This window comes from Jaculus jaculus, chromosome 10, assembly GCF_020740685.1.
Source record: "Jaculus jaculus isolate mJacJac1 chromosome 10, mJacJac1.mat.Y.cur, whole genome shotgun sequence".
Lineage (NCBI taxonomy): Eukaryota > Metazoa > Chordata > Mammalia > Rodentia > Dipodidae > Jaculus > Jaculus jaculus.
In genome coordinates, this window is record NC_059111.1 from 99,891,490 (window position 1) to 99,910,307 (window position 18,818).

Here is an 18,818-nt window from a genome sequence, read left to right on the forward strand (position 1 = left end):
CACAAATGGACTCCAGACATGTGCTACTCTGTGCATCTGGCTTTACGTGGGTCTGAGGAGCTGAACCTGGGCTGGCAGGCTTGGTAAGCAAGCACCTTTAACTACTGAGCCATCTCACCAGCCCTGTTTTTAACTTTTGGAGTTCATTATAGGTTCTATGTATTCATCCTATGCCTGATATACAGTTGGTAAATTATTTTCTCATATTTGGCAGGCTACTTCTTCACCCTGAAGGTTGTTTCTTTTGCTCTGCAGAAGCTTTATAATCTCATGTAATCCCACTTGCCTAAGAACCCATGTTCAACTCTAGATCCCACGTAAGCCAGACGCACAAACGTGAGATAAGCACAAGGTCGCACATGCCCACTAGGTGGTGCTAGCGTCTGGAGTTCAATTGCAGTGGCTGAGGCCCTGGCGCACCAATTCATAGTCTCTCTGTCTCTAAGATAAAGTTTAAATTAAAAAAAAAAAAAGAGCCTGCTCTCCATTATCAAGCTCCCACCAACTATGGGCTAAAAGAGGGCCTACACCTATTAAATTCTCTCTAAGATAATAATGGTTATCCCATTTATCTGGTGCTGACTTCACTCTCCATTGCAAAATTTGCTTCTTTTTCAGATGGATGCAGAACCTGAGGAGAGAATCAGCCCATCACACCTCACCAGGGCCCCAGCTGAAATTATAGAATAATTGGGGAAATGAGCAAGAGTGCTGCTTTCTTAGTGAACCTGGTACCAGGGTGAAGGAGACAGACACAGAGAACACTCAGCTCCTACCAAACTAGAGATCCAGAGACACAGAGGCTCCCAAGACCTCATCACTGAAGTAGACCTAAAATGAACCCAACATGGCTCAGAAAAGTTTATGGAAGAGGGGGACAGAAAGATTGTTAGAGCCACATGTTGGGGCATTATGCACAGAGACATTGCCTCTTCCCCATAACTGATGGCTAACCCCATAATGCATGACCCACATTCCCCAACAAGGAGGGTCCCTGCAGAGGGGGGAAGACAGAGAGGAGGCTAACAATGGTACCAACATGGGTGTATACATACTATGTACATAACTAATAAAAAAAGAAAACTTTTTTTTTAATTAAGTAATAGAGGCTGGGAATGGTGGAACAAGCCTTTAATTCCAGCACCCAGGAGGCAGAGGTAGGAGGATCGCCATGAGTTCAAGGCCACCTTGGAAATGATAGTGAGTTCCAGGTTAGCCCGAGCTAGAGCAAGACCCTACCTCAAAAAAAATTAAATAATAAAAGGTACAAACTAAGATCTACCAACCAAGTTTAACTCTCATCAAATGCTGTCAGAGTTTTGCAGGGAACCTGCAAGGTAAGCAACAAAACTCTAAGACTGGGGAGACAGCTAAGTCAGCTGAGTGTTTGCTTTGCAAGCATGAGGACCTGAGTTCCAGCCCAAGAATCCATGTGGAAAAGCCAGGTATGATGGTGTGTGCATTTATTCCCAGCACGGGGGAGGTAGAGACAAGCGGATCTCTGAGGTTCGCTGGTCAACCAGTCTAACCTACTTGGTGAGCTCCAAGCCAGTGAGAGACCGCGTCTCAAAAGAGGGGCGTGGCCCATGAGCAACAGTACCTGAGGTATCCTCTGCACCCCCCCCAAACACACACACACACACACACACACACACACACCTACATACACTTGAACATGCATACACATACACAAACACAAACAAATCAAAACAAAAACCTCCAACATCTTGCCCAGCATTGACTGCTGGGAGGCCAGTACTTACGCTGCAAGGGTTGTTGGCTGTCTGGGCTGGGCTGTAGAAGGACGCCCACTGTGTGGCTCGCCTTTCTTCCCGGGAAGGGGTGCTGTTCATGGGCAGGGCAGCCGGGACCCCGGGCCCTGCACCCATGGCATTGGTGGGCTGGCTGCTGGGGGCCACGAGGGCAAAGGCATCGTCCAGGAGGGAGTGCATGGTCTGACGTGCCTCCTCAATGGATGGCTGGGGTGGGATGTACTGAGAGGATGGGAAGGGCAGGCCTGGATACCTGCCCAGCTCAGCAGAGGACGGCGTCTGCACATCGGCGGGAAGGTCAGGATCTGACTGTGGTGGGAATACAAGGGGAAGAATGAGACAGGAGCTTCTGTGGAGACCCTGAAACCAAACTCCAGGGCCAAAGCAGAATTTACAAAATGTCCTCACATGCAGGAAAGAGTTGTCATAAAAACTGAGAAACAGGGCTGGAGAGATGGCTTAGTGGTTAAGCGCTTGCCTGTGAAGCCTACGGACCCCAGTTCAAGGCTCAATTCCCCAGGACCCACGTTAGCCAGATGCACAAGGGGGCGCCCGCGTCTGGACTTTGTTTGCAGTGGCTGGAGGCCCTGGCGCGCCCATTCTCTCTCTCTCTCTGCCTCTTTCTCTGTCTGTCACTCTCAAATAAATAAATAAAAACAAAAAAAAAACTTGAGAAACAACTGCCACACAGGATGATCACCCCACTTGACCTCTCTCACTGATCACTTGATAACAATGAAAGATCTGATAGTCTGTGTTTTCCAAGCACCATGTACGCTGAGATCTGTCTATGTGACTGACAGCGCTGTCTTTGTCGCAGACAGCTGGAGAGAGGCTCTGGGATAGAAAATTAAATAAACAAAATTGGGGCTGGAGAGATGGCTTAGCAGTTAAGGCGCTTGCCTGCAAAGCTTAAGGATCAAGGTTTGATTCCCCAGCACCCACATAAGCCAGATGTACAAAGTGGCGCATGCATCTCGAGTTCATTTGCAGTGACTAGACACCCTAGCATGCCTGTTCTTTCTGTTCTTAAAAAAATATTTTGTTTTTATTTATTCAACAGAGAAAGAGAGTGACAGAATGGGCGCACCAGGGCCTCCAGCCACTGCAGACAAACTCCAGACACGTGCGTCCCCTTGTGCACCTGGCTAACGTGGGTCCTGGAGAATCAAACCTGAGTCCTTTGACTTTGCAGGCAAAGGCCTTAACCAGTAAGGCATCCCTCCAGCCCTGTTCTTTCTTTTGCTTTCTCTCTCCCTGCCTCTCTCTCTCAAATAAATAAAATATTAAGTAAACAAAACTGATCATAAATAAAAATAAAAGTTTCTTACACAAAAAATAGAAATAATTATAGAATATGCATTACATTTTATGGCAGACAAAGGCTGAGTTAGAGAAAAATGGGAATATCCAACAACTGTTTTTTCACAAAATCTAAATCATGTGAAATATATCTAAATGTACTGTATAGAAATGTACCCGGAAGTATACATTTTTACTAAAAGCGTAAGCAGCCAAAAATCATGTTTCACAGTTTATATACTCAAAAACCTACCAACCTAGCATAGATATAGAAACCTAAAAGTACAGACTACTAAGAGCATGAAAAATAGCTCTGGCAGAGGCTCAAATCACCACATTAACTCCACGTAGGTGGGCCGGCCATGGAGGCACACATCTTTAATCTCAGCACTTGGGAGGCTGAGGTAGGAGGATTGCTGTGTGTTTGAGGCCATCCTGAGCTAGAGTGAGTTCCAGGTCAGTCTAGAGGGAGATCCTAACTCAAAATAGCAAGCAGGGGACTGGAGAGATGACAAAGCAGTTATGGCGTTTGCCTGCAAAGCCCAATGACCCTGGTTCAATTCCCTAGTACCCACGTAAAGCCAAATGCACAAAGTGGTGCATGCATCTGCAGTTCATTGGCAGTGGCTAGAGACCCTGGCGCACACATTCATATTCTCTCTCTTCTTGCAAATAAATAAAACAATAGTTTAAAAAAGCAAGCAAACATACAAAAAGAGAAGCCACATAGATGTATAAACAACTCTAATTTCTGTTACAACAACAACTACATTATGATAGTAAATAGTGGAAATTATTCCTTTGTCTTTAAAACAGAGGAATTTTTAGATAACTTGGTCATTAAAAGAGACTTAATACTCTATACCCACTGTTTAAGGACAAAAATATAAGCAACAATTAAGTATTTTTGTTTTTAAATTTTCCTTTTCTTTTTGATTTGCGTTTTAAAATTTCACTGGGAACGTTAATATATGCACATACTATAATTTGGTCATGTTCCCATCGGGTTATCCTCTTTCATTCCCTCTCCCTGGCCCCATTCCTTCCTGTTTTGTTCTTGTTCCTTTTGTCTTCCTCTTTGCCAAAATGTTGATAGGTTCAGAAATTTTCTTTTCCAATCATGACATCAAAATAAAAGAGAGACTGATGGGGGGGGGGGTTCGGATATGATGGAGAATGGAGTTTCAAAGGGAAAAGTGGGGGAAGGGAGGGCATTACCATGGGATATGGTTTACAATCATGGAAGTTGTTAATTAAAAAAAAAAATTTTTTTTTTTAAAGAAATTTTCTTTTCCTTTCTGAGACTCAGCTCCCTATCAAGCCGCATCTGCCCTGGAACTCACAAGTGCATCCGCGTTCTGAAAGCTTGCATCTAGGTGTGTGTCATCCACCTGCCTTTAAGAAAAGCTTACGTCCTGACAGGGAGCTATGAGCAAACGCGGTCATAATTTATACCGGGTAAATTATAAAGAACAAAATGGCAACCAACAGAACAGTCTGCTACGGTTTGGATTTTGGATGTCTTGCCTCAAAGGCCCACGTGTTCAAGGCTTGGTCCCGTGTGGAGCTGCTGGAGGTGGTGGAATGTTTAAGAGACAGAGCCGGGCAGGAGGTTGGTTTCGGCCTGGAAGAGGACTGTGGAAAATAAGCTGCCCCCTTTTCTTTTGTTTCCTATCTATGAAGTGAGCACCTTCGCCTCACCATGTTTCCAACATGGGGATATAAAGCAAAGGGGCCAGGTGATCACAGACTGGAACCTCAAAAGCTGTGAGCTGTGAGTTGAAAGCTGATGAGCTCAGGCATTTTGTCATAGTGACAGAAAACTAACACAGGGTCCTTTTTAGTGTCTGTAAGTGCAAATATAATGGCTACCAGAGCTGGCAACCTGGAAAGAACAGGTTCTGCCTGAGGGGCGAGGGACTCACGCCTTCCTTCCACTTGCTGGCCCACACCAGCTCCACTGGCTCAATCACCTTTGTGAAGCTAAGGAAGACATTTCCATGTCTGAGTCAGAATCCATTACAAAGAAAACCATCCAGAGACGCATCCTTCGTCTTGGCCAGCTGTCTGGAACCACCTCCGAGTGACCTAAGTCTGTCAGGGTAGGTCAGTGATGATTCACACCCGCATGAAAGAGACTACTAAGTCACTCCAGAAAGAAAACCAAACTGCAAATCCACAAACACCCCACAGACATGTTTTGCTTGGCCTGCAATGTCTTCAAAAATCAGACAGCCAATATTTTAAAACTCTGAACACTTCACAGGAACACTCGGGACTTGTGGGTTCTCTTGGCTGACCCAGTTCTTAGACTCCCAGAAACCAGCCAACTACTGTTGAGAACTCCTGCGCCTTGAAGATAAGCAGGTGCGTTTCTTTCCAGAAGGTTCCATGGGCGGCCTTACTAATCTTGTGTGCCTTACATGCCTGGTCTTGTTAGTCTGTTTTTCCCAAACCACCATATCTCCATGAAAGTTCTAGGGACACCTGTCTTCTGGGATTTTAAGTAGCCTTCCAAAGGGGCCACTGGTGCCTGACATAACTGACACTGTCAGGATGCTCCTTTCCTGTGGGTGCTTGAAGAACCACACTCACACCCTCCTTATCACTGGCTTTCTGGAGGAACCAAAGAGGAGAACTGGCCATCAGTGTAGCACCCAGCTGTTCTCGAGGGGAGAAAAGTTAAGAGGATCTGCGAAAATATTCTTGGGGTGAAGGGTTTCTCCAAAGCAGCTACAGCACCAGAGAAAAGTCTCTCTCCCGGCAACAGTTAACTACATGTATATATTGTTGGGGCTGCGAGGAGCCTCGGGAGTCTTGTGGTCCTCATGAAGCCCCCATGCTGCTTTGAGAGCCTCTCTTGCAGGCCGTCCCAGCTGAGATGCCGGGAGGACGCCATCCACAGCAGAAGCACGCTCGTCTCTCATTCTTCAGACACACGCATGAAGCTCTTTACCTTCAGATATCAAAGCTCATTACTTCTCAGCTCCCAGTTTGTAAACCTCAGGGAGTGATTCCAAGAGAATGAGCCTACATCCTGGTTTGTCCAGGTCCACCTTGGTTTTGTCTGCTGCCTCAATTTAATCATAAACAGCCATCCCTCTCATTTTCCGAAGTATCCAGTCTAGGTTACAAATGACATGTAGGAGCAACAGGTTTGTTTTTGGTTTTTTTTCGTTTGTTTTTCACTTTTTTAAGAAATCAAGGTCTCACTGTGTTGCCCATTCTGGCTCCAAATTCCCTCCAGCGTCCACCTCCCAAGTAGCTGGGACTATAAACAGGCACCACCATGGCTGGCTCCAAAAATACCTTTTCAGTCAAGAGCCAGACAGCACATATTTTACGCTGCAAGTCATACAGCCTCTGCCACAACTTCTCAACTCTGCATAAACAGCCAAAGCTAGCATGAAGCAAGTGGGTGTGGCAAAAACTTCACTGTGTTTATGAAACAGCAGCTGGCTGGATGTCGCCCGAGGGCTGTAGTCTACCAAGCCTGAACTATCAAGTGGTGACAGCTGACGAGGAGCTGAGAAATATTTCTCCGCTTTGAGGAGAAGAGAGCCTTCAAGGAGATATTTGGAAAGAAAAGCACACTAATTTAAAACCATACAGTACATGCATTCTCTTGAAGATGAAATTCCAGCTAAGAAAAGCATTATTTTTTAATTTTTATTTGAGAGAGAATGGGCGCATCAGGGCCTCCAGCCACTGCAGAAGAACTCCAGACACATGCACCCTCTTGCGCATATGGCTTACATGGGTCCTGGAGAATCAAACTGGGATCCTTTGGCTTTGCAGGCAAATGCCTTAACCACTAAGCCATCTCTCCAGCCCTATTTTTTAAAATTTTATGCGTTAATTAGTATGCAGACGTGTGTGCGCGCGCGCGCGCCAGTCTTGCTATTTCCGGATGCTTGTGCGATTTTGTGCATCCAGCTTACGTGGGTGCTAGGGAATTGAACCCGAGTTGGCAGGCTTTGCAAACAAAAACCACTAGGCCATCTTCCCAGCCCCAGAGAGGAATTGCTTTTGGAAGCAGCTATGCTCACTATACCACTAGCGCCCTGCAGGAATTATTTTTGAAAGTATACATCTCCGAATTTTCAGGAAGACAAAGTCAAAAGCAAGCTCATTTGGGCTAAGATTATCTGTAGGGACTCTTTGAAAAGAAGCCACAGAGACAAGCTGTCCTGAAGTGGCGGCCCCACCAAATGTTCTTCCCACCTGCCCACAGGAGCCTCTGCACCTTCTGCGAAGAGAAAAAGAGAGAAAACAATGGAGAGAAAGAGAGAGAGAAGAAACCAATGGAAGAGGGTCCTAGCCACTCAGGAGGCTGAGGCAGGAGGACTACTCCAGCCCAGGAGCTTGAGGATAGCCTAGATAATATAGCAAGGCCATCACACACAAAACATTAAGTTGGAGGGTCCCGACCACCATGAAAGAAGTCTGCCATTGGGTCATCAACAGAAGTGAAGGAACACTGGGAGGGAAAAGACAGGTGACTCCCCACAAGCCCTGGAGGATGGAGCTCAGAAGGGCTGGAAAAAAAGCTCTCCTGCAGAGAGGATGGGTCCTGGCTGGCTTTTGGAAAAGGGGAGAGGGAAGTCACCTGCCTCTTTTATTACTAATTCCACACGTCAGGAAGTCCCTGCTTCAGACAGACAAAAGCCCCTGATGGCTATCTCGGGATGACGGGGCCAGCTCTCCCTAGATCAAGCTAACCACCACCAATGCTTGCCCTCAAGCTTCCCCCAAATGGCACAGCAGCCCAAGAGCACCACCTACTGTGGGAAGAGCCAGTGATGGTTGCTCCGTCCAAGGAGCAGGGCACGCAGAGAGCGAGCGACAGGCATGGCTCAGCCCTTCCTTCCACTGAGGGGTGCGGGATCTAAAGTGCGGACCCTCTAGGTGCAGAAGCACAGCCGCCTTCGTGACCAGCTTACGAAGGTCGTGGTCAGTCTTCCGAACTAGCAAAGCACGGTAGGTTCCCAAAGCGAAGCCTGCTTCTTATACTCCTGCCCCACGTCGGTCCAGTGTTTGGCAGGTGTGGGGGGTTGATTCAGGTGTCCCCCAGAAACTTAGGTGTTCTGAAGGCTAGATCCCCGGCCGGTGGAGACTTGGGAATTAATGCCTCCTGGAGGCAGTGTATTGTTGGGAGCGGGCTTATGGGTATCAAAGCCAGCTTCCTCTTGCCAGTGTTGGGCACACTCTCCTGTTGCTGTTGTCCACCTGATGTCGGCCAAGAGGTGATGTCCACCCTCTGCTCATGCCATCGTTTCCCCCTACCATCATGGAGCTTCCCCTCAAGTCTGTAAGCCAAAATAACCACCCCCCTTTTTTTTCCCAGAAGCTGCTCTTGGTCAGGTGTTCTCTGCCAGCAATGCAAACCTGACTGCAACGGCAAGTCTGTGTAAACATACTGAGTGCTTTTTAATGTAAGTTACGTATATAATTAATTGTAAAAGGAGGAAAAAGAAACTTAGAAAGCCCAATAAGCAGTGATGGCTGCAGACCAGCTCTGTGAAGGTCCTGGGCAGCGGGGAGTCTTCCCCCGAGGAGAGGTTCTGCTGGCCTCCCTGACCAGTGTGGCTCTGTGAGACTGCTCCGGGAGGAAGGGGCTTTGTGCAGGGGCAGGGTGAGTGTCCCTGGGGTTGCATCTGGCGGCCCCCCTCTCTGTGGCAGGCATCTATGTGTCTTCTTCCATTAGCCCCTTGAGGGGGGGAGGAGGCTGGTTTTCTGTCACCCTCAATAGGGCCTCTGTGTAGGTGTCATGATGGTGTCAATGTCTGTCTTCAGCACTTCAGGCCCCCCTGTCTGAGCCCCTTTCTGTTTGAAAAAAGAAATTCGCTATGTTTCTGGATTTCCACTGAACTCTTTCTCCCATTAAAAAAAAAAAAAAAAAAATCTAACCAGGCATGGTAGCACATGCCTTTAATCCCAGCACTCAGGAGGCTGAGGTAGGAGGATCACCATGAGTTCGAGGCCACCCTGAGATGATATAGTGAATTCCAGGTCAGCCTGAGCTAGAGTGAGACCCTACCTCAAAAAACCAAAAATAAATAAATAAATAATAATTATAAAGGTTGAACAACCCTAATCTGAAATGTTCCCAAAACCCTAAACTTCTTGAGCTCTGACATGATGTTCATTTGGGGATTTTTGGAAGATTTCAAATTTTGGATGTTCAGACTGAGGGTGTTCAACCAGCAAAGTCTGCAAGCATTCCAAAATTCAGAACATCTGACTTCCAAAGCAGACCTCGTCTCCAGCATTTTGTTGAAAGGATACTGAGCTAAACAAGTACACTATCTTCTTAGCACTGTGGGGGCACAAAACAGGGAATACCCCAAAATACCCAACAACTATCAAACCAAAGAGAGGAAACTGGCTATTGTGTCTCTTCCTATTAGCCTCAAAAAGGACCACGCTTTATACTCACCAAACTGCCCTATAAACAGTACACTTAATGTTTATACCCATATATTATTGCTACTCTCACTTTTGGCTAGAGAAGCTTCTCTTTTCAGATGGTGGAGACCACTGGGATGACCCAAAAGTCACCACAGTGCTAAGAAGTGACAGAGGAGTGCTCAGCACCGAAACATCTCCAACACACCTTCCAAGGCTCAGGGTCCATTGCGGAAGAGGTGGCGGGAGGAATGAAAGAGCCGAAGGAAGGGGAGGACTGCTTACGATGCAATCATTCAGACAGAAACTGGCCTCGATACCCCTGACCTCCCAGTGCCTAGCACTACCTTCACAAGACCTTCATAATAGGAGGAAAAGATGCTGACATCAAAATAAAAGAGAGACTAGTGGAGAGAGGGAGGGGATATGATGGAGAGTGGATTTGTGAAGGGGAAGTGGGGGAGGGGAGAGAATTATGATTTATTGTATGTAATTATGGAAGTTGTCAATAAAAAAAAGTTGAAAAAAAAAAAGGAGCATTGGGCTGGAGAGATGGCTTAGCGGTTAAGCGCTTGCCTGTGAAGCCTAAGGACCCCGGTTCGAGGCTCGGTTCCCCAGGTCCCACGTTAGCCAGATGCACAAGGGGGCGCACGCGTCTGGAGTTCGTTTGCAGAGGCTGGAAGCCCTGGTGCGCCATTCTCTCTCTCTCTCCCTGTATCTGTCTTTCTCTCTGTGTCTGCTGCTCTCAAATAAATAAATAAATAAATAAATAAATAAATAAATAAATAAATAAAAAGGAGCATGCTGAAGCCCTAGAGCGCTTGTATACAGGCAGGGAAACAGGGAACATGTCATTTGGCAGTGTCCTTACTGACATGACTTGGGTTTTCCTGCTAGAGTGGCTCAACCCCACCCTGTATGCTTCATGGGCAGCTGGCCCTGGCGTCCACCTCCCAAGGGGCAGCAGCCAGCTCTGCAAATTCTCCTCTCCCATCAAGGCCCTCTTCTCAGAGCCCCCGCTCTGCTGGCGGAAGGGCGCATTACGCACTGGGCATCCAATGTAGGCTGAGTTGTGCACGCCGGGGGGCCGCTTGTAGGTGCCCTCGCTGTCGGTGGTGATGAGCCGGTCCTTCTCGGCGTCGGCGGGGCAGCCGTTCACCTGGTGTTTTCGGCGCGGCTTGGGAGAGCGCTTTATTCGCGAGCTGTCAGGAGAAACAGTGATTATGTTCCCAGGAAAGAAGCTTGCTGGCCACGGGCTCATTTTCCGAGTGTCTATAAGGCTTTCTTTCAGGTGACTGGCCACATCGGGGAAAGCCCCAGAGATTTGGACAAAATGACAGCCATCGTCTGGGTCCTAAGGGCCAGACTTACCAACCTTGGGGGACAACAGCAGCCTGTCCTTGTGACACTATTTAGTGATGTCGTGATGGCCAGAAAAGGGACAGGGCGAACTGAGCTATTAATACCCACCGCCTACAGGGCACCTGAACGGGTCTTGAGGGGGGAACAGATCTGAGGCTGGGAGGTGTCAGCCCAGCAGGTGAAGGAACAGATGTGGCTGCAGGTGGCTGTGGGGAAGAAGACGAGGCCACCACTTACTGGGGTCTCAGTTCTGTCTATGTGGCCAGCCATTCCAAGAGCTGGAATGGAGGGGGGGGAAGGCAAGGCCTGCTCCAGAAATAAAGGACAGACAGGTCTGGATAGCCGGGCGTGGTGGCGCATGCCTTTAATCCCAGCACTAAGGAGGCAGAGGTAGGAGGATCACCGTGAGTTCGAGGCCACCCTGAGACTCCATAGTGAATTCCAGGTCAGCCTGAGCTAGAGTGAGACCCTACCTCAAAAAAAAAAAAAAAAAAAAAAAAAAAGGAGGATACAATTGAAAGCAGTGTGTAAAGAAAAAAGCATCTGCCTCATGCGGAAGGAGTCCTACGAGCGAGGCCCCGCCACACAGCCCCGGAACTTTCCAGGTATGAAAATACCTGAGAGCGAGAAGACAGGAAGAGCCAAGAAAGCTAAGACAGAGCCTGGCTTGCCGAAGGAGAAAATGTTATAAAGAGGAGGTGCCATCTTTCCTCCCCCAGTGCCTGAGGCCAACAGTCTGCAGCACACACAGCTTTTAACTCATTCTCGGGGACTTTCATGTGAATATGGACAGATCTCGTCACAGGCCCCTACCAAACATAGAGTCTCCATTCTGTCCTGTGCCATAGGGGGTGCCCCCCCCCCCCCGCCAGCTGTCCCCAGGGCCCCGGCCCACCTCTTCCTGGGCTCTATGAACACAGAGGGTACGCTGGCCGCGGGGTCCAGGATCTTGTCGATCTGCATCTGCGCCCTGCGGTACACGCGGTGTCGCTCCTTGGTGTCGCCTGAGGACAGGTCATCCACCACTGGGAACTCATAGTGGCCGCGACGCTTGGCACGCAGCCGGATCTTGTTGCGGTGGTGCTCGATCTCGGACTTGTGCCGCAGGGCGGTCTGAATCTGAGGGTCGCCGGCGGAGAGCAGTGACAATCAGATGGGGCGTTTGGGGAGGTTTCTAGGACACTTCCTCCATAGTGCCTTTTAGGGACGGCTTCCTCTCGCCCCCCCTCCCCAACACTCCTGATTTCCTCTGTAGGCTCAAAAGAGTCAGGGGACAGACAGTGCTCGCACCAAGGGGCAGGGTGCCAGCCATCCACTTACAAATGATTGCCAGCTTAGGGGCTGCCAGCTGCCCTTGGCTAAGTGCAATTCTCAAGAGCAAGGGGAGGAGCAGGGCTTTCCAAGAGGAGCATCTACTCAGGGCTTCACTCCCTTCTGCTCATCTGTACATCGTCACTGTCCCTGACCAGTGTCTCTGGATCTTAAAAAGTCATGTATGATTTTTGGGGGGATAGGTTTTTTTTTTTGTTGTTTGTTTGGTTTTTCTATTTTACAGAGGATTTTTGGGTTTTTTTTTAATTGTTTTAATTATTTATCTGAGACAGAGGGACGGAGGGCGAGAAAGAGAGAGGGAGGATGGGCACACCAGGACCTCTGGGCACTGCAAATGAACTCCAGATACATGTGCCATGATGTGCATCTGGCAAACATGAGACCTGGAGAACTGAACCTGGGTCCTTAGGCTTCCCAGGCATGCGCTTTAACCGCTAAGCCATCTCTCCAGCCCTATATTTTGGAGAGTTTTAAGCTAGGGTCTCACTCTATAGCTCGGCTGGCTTGGAACCTGCACTGTAGCCCAGGGAAATCTCCCTGCTTTAGCCTCCTGAGTGCCAGGCCTAGCCCACAATGCTGTAAGTCAACATGTTTGCAGCAGCTTGTGGCTTCAGTAACTGACACTGTCAGCAAACTTCGCTTGTTTCTAAGCACTGACCAAATCCGAATGTGAGCTTTTTTGCTTGTTTGTTTGCTTGCTTGTTTTTCGAGGTAGGGTCTCACTGTAGCCCAGGCTGACCTGGAATTCACTATGTAGTGTCACGGTGGCCTCGAACTCACGGAAACCCTCCTACCTCTGCCACCCGAGTGCTGGGATTAAAGGCGTGTGCCACCACGCCCGGCCGAATGTGAGCTTTGTAAGTAACATGCTTCTGAATACCAACAAATACCTCTTTGTTGATTTTGTTGGTCTCTGCCACCCGGTCGGCCAGGACGGGGTGCTGCACCGGGGGTGCTGGGATGGGCTGCATGGCGATCAGCTGGATCTTATTGGGGACCCGACGGCTGGCCTCTGAGGTTCGTGAAATCCTGTCCACGTGCTCAAAGATGGAGGCAGAGGAATGCTGCTCGTTTCCTGAACTGGGCAGGGGAGGACCTGGACCAGGAGGAGAGCAAGATGAACAACAGTCATCTAAAGTTTTGGATGAGGGCTGGAGAGATGGCTTAGTGGTTAAGGCACTTGCCTTTGAAGCCTAAGGACCCAGGTTCTATTCTCCAGGTCCCACATAAGCCAGATGCGCATGCATCTGCAGTTCGTTTGCAGTGGCTAGAGGCCCTTGGAGCGCTCATTCTCTCTCTCGCTCTCTTTCTCTCTCCCTCTCTCTGTCTCTAATAAATAAATAAAAATATAAAAACTTTAAAAATAAATTTTTAAAAATTCTGGATGAGTCCCTCACGAATCCTGGGACAAAAACTAAACAAAAGTACATCACTGCACTGATGGCACAATACTTGAAATTTCTCTATTTCAGCTTAAAATGATCCGTTTTAAAAATTGTCTCAGGTTCATTAAAAATTACAAATGCTGGGCTGCAGAGATGGCTTAGCGGTTAAGCATTTGCCTGCAAAACCAAGGGACCTCGGTTCAATTCCCCAGGACCCACGTAAGCCAGATGCACAGGTGCATGCATCTGGAGTTCATCTGCAGTGGATGAAAGTCCTGGCGCGCCCATCATCTCCCACTCTGTCTCTCTCTCTCTCTGCCTCTCTCTCAAATAAATAAATAAAACATATATATGTGTATATATATGTTTTTTAATTACAAATACCCTTAAGAAAGATGTGAGGAAATCATTATGGTTCGCTGTGTGCCAATGGCACCATTCTGGCTAACTGTGGTTACAATCTTTAGGAAGGAAAAGAGAAGGACAAAGGGGGCATGAAACTGCTCAGTTACTACAATTTATAGAATTTTTAGAAACCAATTTACAGCAGCTCTGAACTTCCACCACTATCACCTGGGCAGAAGCCTGCTGAAGTCATATTAACTTGGTGTGAAGATAATGGCACGCCGTCCTCCCTCTGTGTGGGGTGGGACGATCGGTTTTAGGACCTTACAGGCACCAAGATCCATCAACTGATGCTCAGGACTCTTCTGTAAGATAACAGTGTCTGATCTGCACACAACCTAAGCACATCCTTCTGTCTGCTTGAAATCATCTCTACATTATTTATAACTTTTAGCATAATGTAAATGTCATGTAGTAGTTATTATTATACTTAATGAATAGCGACAAGATATTGGCACATGTACAGTACAGTACAGATGTAATGTCCTTAAACATTTTTCTTTTTTTTTTAATTATTTTTATTATATTTTATTTGAGAGCGACAGACACAGAGAGAAAGACAGATAGAGGGAGAGAGAGAGAAGGGGTGCGCCAGGGCTTCCAGCCTCTGCAAACGAACTCCAGACACGTGCGCCCCCTTGTGCATCTGGCTAACATGGGACCTGGGGAACCGAGCCTTGAACCGGGGTCCTTAGGCTTCACAGGCAAGCGCTTAACCGCTAAGCCATCTCTCCAGCCCCTTAAACATTTTTCATCTGTAGTTGGTTAAATGTAGAAACCATGAATATGGAGGGCTGACTGCCTTTTGGAGAAAACAAAAGACAAGGGGACTCCAGATACACAGATGGATGCTGGTTAGTAGTGAACGCTTCTGGTTTTCACTTCTGATGTAGAAAGAAAAACTAAAGACATGAGAAGAAAAACTTCCTGTCTGGGAGGAATTAGTTTCCACTACAAAGAGGACAGGTAAAATGGATAAAAGGGATATATTTTTGGACACTGCTTTAAAATAAATGGCCAAGAGAAGGTGGTAAGAACAGTAGAAATTGTTTATAAACAAAAGCCAAAGGTTTGTAACCTCAAGCAAAAAAGAGAAGAAAAAGGGTTCCTCCTGACTATAAAACAGACTGAGAGCTGGCAAAGACATATGAAACAACAACAACAAATATATATAATTTGTTTGTGTATTCGACTCATTTTTATGTGTTTTTTTACAAATGAAGTAATTAAAAAATCTGCCTCACTTCAAGCCTGGCATATTCATTCTCTCTGTCTCTCTCTCCTTCTCCCTCTTTCTCTCTCTCTTCCTTTTTCTCTCTGTCAAATAAATAATAAATATTTTTAAAAATAAAATACTTAATAAAGATTACATTATATAGTTGAGAAATCTTTGTATATCTGACAATTACAAATAATAACATGTATGTTTTAAAATAGCCAAGAGAGTTGGTATAAAGTACTCTCACCGCAGAAATGATAATTATGTATTTCATATGGTAAACAGTATGGCTTCACCATTCCACAGTATACACATATACTAAAACATTAAGAGGCTAGAGAGATAGCTTAGCAGGTAAGGCACTTGCCTACGAATCCCAAGGAATCAGGCTCACCTCCCCAAAATCCACATAAGCCATCTGTACCTGGTAGTGCATGCATCTGGAGTTTGTTTGCAGTGGCTAGAGGCCCTGGCATGTGCACGCTCTCTCTCTCCCTCTTTCTGTCTCTCTCTCTCTCTCAAATAAATAAATGAAAATTAAATATTAAAAGAAACATTACCTTGTAACCATAACTATATACATTTTTGTCCTGTCAATTAACATAAATAAAATTCTAAGAGGAAAGGAAAAAATAAATCTTCTATTTAATACCAAAAAGGGACACAGTACAGAATCACACACCATCCTGGCAATCAAGTAGAATGGCAGAGGAAAAGGACATTACTGAAATGCTTTGTCACAGGACATTTTTAAGGAAACAGGTTTTCATCATCTACAGATGAAAACAGTCAAAGCACATCACTGCTGATGCCAATGGCCCACAGAACACCCCGAGGCAGAGACCACTCTCCTCTGTCTTCTGTTTGGACCCTCAGCACCCAGCCCACCCCACAAGCTCAGCCAGCGACCTTGAATGACGGCCAGCTGACAGCAGTCACCTTAACTCAGCTTGCAAAATGCTTCCTTGAACAGGCCTCTGGGAATTATTTTAGTGGAAACTTGAGAAGCATCTTAATGTTTCAATCTTTGCAGTGTTTTGGAGTGCTTCAAAATTATTCCAAAAAAAAAAAATTTTATGTCTGTCATAAGTAGTTAAGATGGTTGAAACCAGGCACTTGTCTGGTAAAGTCTTTATCAGGTGCCAAAATGAATGGCAGCTTCATTCCCATGTGAAATCCTAGAACTTGGAGTTTGTGGAATTCAAATTAATGAAGTTCTAATTGTTTAACTGCATGCATGCACCCTAAGAAGAACATATAGGAAGTTCTAGCACCTTGAAGTCCTACCTGGCATGTTCATGATGAAAAGGAGGAGGAGGGAGGAGGAGAAGCAGGAGGAGAGAAGAGGGGAGGGAGAAAGAGACGCCACAGTCGGGCGACACTGTCAGACTCTAAGGGAAGCGGCCATCACTCAAGGATGCACAGTGCCTCCTTGCACCCCTCTCTCTCCGCAGCTTCACTGGGGATAACGGGAGGTGCTGATGTGACTTAGGTTCGCACACGGTGGCCAGAGCACAAGCCATCTCTGCGGGACTCGGACGGCAAGGCGGCACAATTTCACATTTACCAAACATGAAACAAGGCTCTTCTCTGAGCATCCACTGCAAGAAGGGGCCTTAAGAGGACTTTAGACAGCCATTACCCAAAACACTAAAGCATGCTGCTGGCTATGGCATATGCAGTGGTAAGAGGGAACACTGGTCCACAGACAGCAAAGAAAAAGGCATCTGGGATGATTCTCCAGCAATCTCCGGTCTCCATTCATAGGACATGCAGCAAAAAACAAACAAAACCTTTTTTGTTTTGTTGTATGTGGCAAAGTCTCACACTAGCCCAGGCTGACCTGGAACTCACTCCATATTGCAGGCTGATCTTTTTTTTTTTTGGGGGGGGGACCCTTGAGGTAGGGTCTTACCCTAGCTCAGACTGACCTGGAATTCATTCTGTATTCTCAAGGTGGCCTCGAACTCACGGTGATCCTCCTACTTCTGCCTCCCTGAGTGCTGGGATTAAAGGCGTGCGCCACCACGCCGGGCACAGGCTGATCTTGAACACACATCATTCCTCCTACTTCAGCCTCTGGAGTGCTGGAATTAAAGGCATTTGCCACCACGCCCAGTTGACTTTTATGTGAATTATAAAATATTCGAGCCAGGTAGAGTGGCGCACACGTGTGCACGCATGATGCACACTTGTGATCATAGAATGATGAAAAGAAACACAAGTTCTGGGCTACATGGCACAATGCTGTCTCAGGGGGGGAAAAAAGCAGGTTTAGGAACGCTTGCCTAGCCTGCAAAGACCCTGGGTTCTTTTTTTTTTATATAGGGGATTTAAGGAAGCAACGCTTGAAAATAACTGATATCTGTAGCGAGAAAATTCTTCCTAAGCTATGGAAATAATGCCCAGACAGGCTCTGGCGTCTCTTCGGTGAAGGGAGCGGCAGCTAAGCCCCCGGGTTCCATGGGAAAAGCCAGCCGGCCACCCCATGGCTAGAACACTCACTACCTGCATTCTGAACAGCTGCCGCCGAGGTGCGACGCTTTGGTTCTCCTTTTGTTTTTTTTTTTTTGTTTTTTTTTTTTTTGTTTTTTTTTTTGGTTTTTTGAGGTAGGGTCTCACTCTAACCCAGGCTGACCTAGAATTCACTATGGAGTCTCAGGGTGGCCTTGAACTCACAGCGATCCTCCTACCTCTGCCTCCCAAGTGCTGGGATTAAAGGCGTGCGCCACCACGCCTGGCTGGTTCTCCTTTTAGAATGCGCGGCGCGACACTGTCTGGACGAGGAAAAGGCAGTAGCAAGAGTTCCTCGGGTAAGCAATGAACTAAGAAAAGCTAAACCTCCTTGTTTTGCCTTGTTTTGTTTCTGTCTTCCCCTCGCTTGTTCTCTCTCTCTCTTTCTAATGTATATTTTTTGAAATCGTTTTTGGTTTTTTTTTTTAATTTATTTGACAGGGAGAGAGGGAGAGAGAGAGAGAGAGAATGGGCGCACCAGGGCCTCCAGCCACTGCAAATGAACTCCAGACATGTGTGCCCCCTTGTGCAGCTGGCTAATGTGGGTCCTGGGGAATCGAACCTGAGTCCTTTGGCTTTGCAGGCAAATGCCTTAACCGCTAACGCATCACTCCAGCCCTCTCTGTACTATTTCCCAGGAGCAAAACTAGATTCTAATGCTGCCAGTCTGAAGCATGGCACCTGTTACCATGGTGGTAAGTTGAAGATTCTGTGAAACTGGACCCCAACAGAAAGCTCCCCCTAGTCAAAGGGATGTTTCCTTGAGGCTGCTAACGAGCTACCAGGAAGCAACTGCAAGAGCTGTGTGACAGGAGCCTGTGAGAAGACGGGACCTGACGGGCGCAGGCACATTGGTACTCAAGAAGCCATTGGGCTACGGTCCAGAATCTCTTCATTTTCAGAATGCCATCATAGAGAGAAATTCGTGATGTAAAATGTAGTACAAAACTACTATCAAAATCAATATACTGGGGCCCTCTTATCTTTCGTTCCTGAAACACAATCATGAAGAATAAATAAGACTCCAGCTAATCCAACAGTGGAAGGAGTACATTCACTTCATAGCACCTGTTAAACTGAAGCCAAGCTACCAGCCAGATACGGTAAAAGCATGCCTAT

At 47.0% G+C, this 18,818-nt stretch overlaps 1 protein-coding gene and 1 non-coding gene across 2 annotated transcripts in view; one reads left to right on the forward strand and one right to left on the reverse strand.

Annotated features, from left to right (window-relative positions):
• Window positions 1–18,818, reverse strand: part of Kiaa1549 (KIAA1549 ortholog) — a 157,063-nt gene that overhangs the window by 20,765 nt on the left and 117,480 nt on the right. Inside the window, exons 13-16 of the mRNA XM_045160547.1 lie at window positions 13,067–13,272; window positions 11,740–11,963; window positions 10,531–10,684; window positions 1,764–2,081 (exon numbers count right to left, since the gene is read on the reverse strand). Of these exons, the coding sequence (XP_045016482.1) occupies window positions 1,764–2,081; window positions 10,531–10,684; window positions 11,740–11,963; window positions 13,067–13,272 (902 nt within the window). The remainder of the gene's footprint in view (window positions 1–1,763; window positions 2,082–10,530; window positions 10,685–11,739; window positions 11,964–13,066; window positions 13,273–18,818) is intronic.
• Window positions 2,457–2,527, forward strand: LOC123464257. The gene has a single exon (XR_006639487.1). It is a non-coding gene; the product is annotated as a small nucleolar RNA SNORD81 (small nucleolar RNA).